The 5,779-nt window shown below is 41.4% G+C and overlaps 1 protein-coding gene across 1 annotated transcript; it reads left to right on the top strand.

Moving 5' to 3' along the window:
- Nucleotides 1–2,512: 2,512 nt before the first annotated feature.
- On the top strand, nt 2,513–4,892 carry MED31 (mediator complex subunit 31). The gene is made up of 4 exons (XM_005525644.3): nt 2,513–2,610; nt 2,967–3,044; nt 3,688–3,784; nt 4,513–4,892. The coding sequence occupies exons 1-4, from the start codon at nt 2,601–2,603 to the stop codon at nt 4,703–4,705; spliced, it is 378 nt and encodes a 125-aa protein (XP_005525701.1). The 5' UTR covers nt 2,513–2,600; the 3' UTR covers nt 4,706–4,892.
- The last annotated feature ends 887 nt before the right edge of the window (nt 4,893–5,779 follow it).

Below are 5,779 nucleotides of genomic sequence, written 5' to 3'. Positions count from 1 at the left end.
CTTATGGAAGAGTTAAGCCTTTAATTAAATATATTCTGACAATTGTTTTAGTCACTGAAAACTATGATCTTGTTTCTATTGAATTAAAATTATAGCATTGGAGTAAAAAAATTGCAGACTTTGTGCTGGTTTGTTATAAATATAACATAATGCATACTCTGCTCTCTGTTATTAACCATATTTGAAGCACGATGCTCTCCAGTCTACAGGAGCTGTCTTGCAATCTGTGGGTAAAATTCTGTCAGACGTTGCATGTTAGTATCAGTTTGCTTTCTATTCCATAGCAGTAGGTAAATGGGTGAACAAGAGGGGATGTCTTGGGTTTCATGCACTGGTGTAAAACACTTCCCTGTTTCATCTTACTTGATAAGTTTTCAGTGATTAAATTGCTAGACCTTTTTTCCTCTCTGGTGCAAATGCACTGCACTATGGTGTCATAGTCACTTCCTCAAGAGTTTGCCTTGAAGATTCAACAGTATGCTAGACAAGATTTTATTTTCTCTTGTGTCTCATAAAACCTTGGTGGCTTCAGGTCACAGAAGTGGCTCCATTTAAGAGCTGTGTCTCTATGCCAGTTCTAATGAGTTAAGATAAACTTACGGTCCTAAACCATCACATTTCTGGGGAGGCAACAGCAATAACAGCAGTCAAGTCTCTGTGGAAGGAGAAACTGAGGCAGCGATGTCATCCTGGTTCTATGACAAGAAGACAGATTCCTGGCTCACATTTATATTAATACATATCCTGCAAATTTGGCTCACCTGACATTTAAAAACAAAGAAAAATTCAAACTTTTCTTAGAGAATGTTCTCAGTTACTATACTAAAATTCCGATTTTCAATTTTCTTCCTAGTTTTGATGGACAAGAATTGAGATGTTTGACTTAACTCATGCAAACCTACATAGTTATTTATTTTTGTGACCAATCCTTTTTTAGGTTTCTCTCCTCTGAAGTCACTCTTGGGAGAGAAATCCTATTCTAGAATAGCAGTGCAGACACATAGGATATATTTGATCTCTTCTTTTAGCTCAAAGTCTGTGTTTACTGGGGAGTGACTTGTTATGCTTTGATATGTAATAGTAGTATTCCACAACCACTAAAATGTTGTCTAAAAAAGCAACCTTTTTTTATTAAGAAAAAACTCTGCATGGATCCTTTTTATATGGTTTTTGTAATCCAATTCCCAGGGAAAAATTCATACTGCATAGGAAAATATAGTATTATAGAAAATTGCTAAGTTGGATGCCAAAAATACTTCAACAAATTAAAATAGAAAATAATTAAACAACAAAAAAAGGAGGACAGTAGAAGAGTTTCAGGTAACTCTGTAAAGATTGCTTCCACTGCTGCTGCTCACTCATGGTGCATTTGCTTATTAATGGTTTTACTCTGAGACAACTGTGTTTTAATTAATGAAGAATTAAATGTAGAGGTTGACAGAAATCTCCTTGGCTGACTGTAAAGTCACTATGAAAAAAACCCAAAGCTCCAAACTTTGTCCAATGTCCAATATTTACCATTAAACTTGAAATAAAGTTTAGTATTTTAGGGTTGATTCTCTCCACTCCCTTTTGCTCTGGAAGTGATGAACAGTGTCTTTGTCTAGTACAAACCTAAAATGAATGTTCAGCAAATACAAACAAAAGTTCATCCTCTTTTTATCCTGCTCAGCTCAAGGCTTATCTGAGGAAAAAACATGCATGGAACACTGACCCCAAAGCCATGTTCTAATGGCTCTGGGACAGACTGGCCTCCACCCTCGTTCCTGTCAGAAGGAATGTTCATGTTCGAGAAGAGTCGTAGGAGCTGGAGTCCCGGGAATGTCACTCTGTGCTTGCACTGGGTTCCCCTGGCACAAGCAGCTCGTGCGTGACAGATTTTTCCCCTCAGACGGTGAAATTCCGCAGGGCTGGACGGTGCTGAGAGACGTCGTCAGGACAAAGCGATTGATATAAAACTGAGTGCTGGTCGCTTAAAAAGACATTGGTTTGTACTTTAATGATTTCTGAGTTTTTTTGGGGTTTGCCGTGAGCTGCAGCAGAGCACCGTGAGAAGGAAGGAATTTGTAAAGTGCCATATTCAGTGTGGGGTTTATTTGGATATTGGGGTCTCTGAACACTCTTTCCAAGAACAGCTACTTGATGCCCTGCTGCTGTAACCCGGCATCAGCTACTCCCTCACCCGCGGGAGTGAGGGAATGGTGTCAGTTGTGCCCAGCTCCCAGCACCCGAGTGTTCGTGGGCTGCTCTGCAGGGCAGGTACGCGGGAAGTGCTCCGAGCATTGCGCGGCTTTGGCGAGACTCGTGGGATCGGGAAACCCAAGCCTTAAAAGGACCCGCGATGGTTCAAGGGGCGCCATGTCAGCGTCTAAGGACGAGTGCGAAGGACGACGGCGTGCCGGCACACGGCCGAGAACAGAAACGGGAACGAACACGAGCCACCTCCAGCCCAGGAGGGACGGCGACCCAAGGGATCATTCCCCGCCCCCGCCGCCGTTGCTAGGCAACGGCCGCTGCGTTCCCAGCGTGCTTAGCGCTGCATTTCAGCGGGCCGCTGACGTGGGGGGTGCTCGTCGCCGTCGGGTGTGCGCGTCCCGGACATGGACGCAGGTGTGGGAGCCCGTGGGGCCGGCGCGGGGCCGGGGAGGAGCCGGTGTTGCAGCCGATGTCGGAGCTCCTCAGGCCCTCGGAGCGCCGGGTCTGACGGGACCGCGCTAGACCGAGAGCTCGCGGCCCGGGAAGAGGCCTCCGCACGGGCGCTGGGGCCCCTCTGAGCCCGCAGCCCCGGAGGCCTCTCCCGGGCGTGCCCTGGCCGAGCCGGCCCCGCGCACGGAGCTGTTTGCTGCTGCCGGCCGCGGCCCTCGCCCACCCCAGCCCGCCTTGGTCCCGGATGACACATTGACCACGATTGCTTTCAATTTGTTGTGTGGGTCCATTTCTTACTGTTTTTTTTTTCCTCGACTCAGATGATACAGGGAATCGACTTCGATTCCAGTTGGAGCTGGAGTTTGTTCAATGTCTGGCAAATCCAAATTACCTCAACTGTGAGTATTTAAAGTAAATACCAGGACCCGGAGGAGTTAATATAGTTTAATGATCGTTATTGTTACCGGTATTGTTAAATATTAAGAGAGGGCTAAACAAAGAAAAGGGTTTTTTACGGCATAAAGGTAGTATGTAAATAATTTGTTTAACATGTGGGTTGTTGTTTTTTTTTTTTTGACTGTAAAGTCTTTTGTTGGTTGGAATGCAAAAAAAAGCATTTATTTGATGGAGGAAGAAAATAACAAGTTTCAGTCTCTTATTAAAAAGTAACGTCAAGTTAACAGCATTTTTTTCATCTGAAAACAGAATTTACTACTGTGAATAGTTTCATATATACATAATGTTTCATATATACATAGTTCAATTTATACATAACTCAGTGCTAATTTTGATGCTACAGTCAAAATTTTCTTTTTTCAAAAAACTCTTCCATTCAATGAAAGATACAAACCAAGACATGAGACAAAACTATTATTTTGTTGACATAAAAATCTTATTTTGTCCTGTTTTTTTATTTGCCAAGTATAAATTAGTGAAATTTGATTGTAATGAGAAAGTTTTGACTTTGTGAATTTTTTCAAGTGTGCAGATTCTTTTCACCCGTCTGTAACTGACAATTCCTTATTTGTCATTTTATTTCAGTTCTCGCACAAAGAGGCTACTTCAAAGATAAAGCTTTTGTAAATTATCTTAAATATTTACTTTATTGGAAAGAACCTGAATATGCAAAATACCTGAAGTAAGTGCTAAATTCCCTTAAGTAAGTTTCTGCGTATTAATGGTTTGGCATTGACCTCATTTTACACACTGTACAGCAGCATGTCAAGGTTTCATTTCTGCCTATAATGTTACTTTTGTCCTCCCCATAACATAGATTATGTATGATTATGGTTATATGCAATCTGGATTTTCCTGTTTCCAGTAGTCCACATGTAGCAGCAATGGGCAAAAAACATAAAAATTTCATTAGTTTTCATAGAATCTTCCTTTAAAGCCTTAGTCTGCACTTTTGATTGGTTTAAAATCAAACTATTGAACATTAGGGTAAAAAAGCAGTAAGTGCATTTTAAGATTAATTTTGCATTATTGATGCTTACATGAGACACAGGGTGATTTTGTGTTTTTCCAAGTGTGCAAATTCATTCAGTTTTTGGGAAAATGTTTCTGGTCATCTCCTTTAATTGGGCTCTACAGTCGTTGTAATTCCTATGGATTTGGTCTATCAAACCAAGCCACTGGGGAAGCTACTGCAAGCAAGCAGGAATGTGCATTTATTAATGGCACTGGATTCCTTGTTTCCTGCCCTGATGCTGCAGTTACCAAGTCACAGTGTGCAGGCTGAAGTGGTTTCACACTTAGGTAAAGCACATACGAATCAAAACTAAAATAGCCCAAGAAGTACTGAAGACTCTGGATTTAGTGTTCCTTGTAAAAACCTGTATTAAAGTGTGCTTATTTTTAACCCAGGTATCCTCAATGTTTGCATATGCTAGAGCTGCTCCAGTATGAACATTTCCGCAAAGAACTGGTCAATGCTCAGTGTGCCAAATTTATTGATGAGCAACAGATCCTCCACTGGCAGCACTATTCCAGGAAAAGGATGCGCCTCCAGCAGGCACTGGCTGAGCAGCAGCAACAAAACAACACCTCTGTAAAATGAAGTACATTTGGAGTGTACTCGTGGAGTAGTGATAAGGTGTACTTTGTGTTAGTGAAGTATTTACAGTAGAGGAATGAACCCTTATGCAACTTTGGCTCTGGATGTGTCCATTTCATTTGAATTTTTCAAGTGACTGGTGTTTCTGTTTCATCTCTTCTTTTAAAGACTAATAAACACCTGCGATTTATTTTATAGCATGGGTAATTTTCTAAGAGCTTTACTGCAGTCAAGTTATTGATTCCTCTTGACTTTGAAAACAAAACCTAGATTTGTTACTTACTAATTATCTACAAAAAAGTGTAGCTCTAAAGGCTGATCATAGGAAGCCTTTTCCCTGGAGAATAATGATGTGTCTTCAAGTGTCACTGAGAACTTCCTGCTACTTACAGCTCCAGGACAAGCAAAGGTGAAGTGATGATGGACAAAGTTGAAATTTGCAGTTTTTCCTTGCAACGAAGCTGCGCTATTACTCATCACTTCTGTTTCCCTGGCAGTGATTGTTGATGGAAGTTTTGCAGTTTTCCTTACAGCACATTGTACAGATAGAAATCAGGAGTGTACAGGGTGAGGTCTGGGGAGTGGAGCAGAGAGAAACTCTGCAGGATAGAGAAGGAAACAAGCTGTAGCTGTCTCTGTTCCATTAAACTCAGCTTCCTTGAATCTTGGCCTTTGCCCATGCAGCAGTGGCTGCTCTAGAATCTCTTTACACTCCATGTAATGAGAACAGGGTACATGGGGAAACATGCCATTGCTTGGAGTATTGGAGAAGCACTTGCCATTTATTCCTTTATGGTTTTTTATTGTAAGAACATAGCTCTTGGCAGCTGCCAGGACTTTAATTTTCCTATTTTCAGGCTGTATTTCTGGTGCATTCATGTTGTATTTCCTGTCCTTGTAGGATTAGGTACTCCCAACTGTTAACCATTAGCATGTAATCAGTGATACTACAGCTGTCAGCCATCACATTATCACACTTAGAACACATAAGGCATTAAACATCTTTGGCATTGAAAATTTATCTTAACAGTTTCTGTAATTATGTGGTCAGACTTAGGAAGATTTTTCTGTTTCTCC

Source organism: Pseudopodoces humilis, chromosome 23, assembly GCF_049639895.1.
Source record: "Pseudopodoces humilis isolate 2021_Gansu_Grassland_sample_001 chromosome 23, ASM4963989v1, whole genome shotgun sequence".
Lineage (NCBI taxonomy): Eukaryota > Metazoa > Chordata > Aves > Passeriformes > Paridae > Pseudopodoces > Pseudopodoces humilis.
Note: the sequence above shows the minus strand (reverse complement) of the source record. Positions and strands in the feature narration are given on the sequence as shown.

What these genes read in the sequence shown, in the direction of transcription:
- MED31 (XM_005525644.3), top strand. An exon ending in AAATCCAAATTACCTCAACT is followed by an intron (nt 3,045 to 3,687) that starts GTGAGTATTTAA and finishes ATTTTATTTCAG; the next exon opens with TTCTCGCACAAAGAGGCTAC. An exon ending in GAATATGCAAAATACCTGAA is followed by an intron (nt 3,785 to 4,512) that starts GTAAGTGCTAAA and finishes TTTTTAACCCAG; the next exon opens with GTATCCTCAATGTTTGCATA.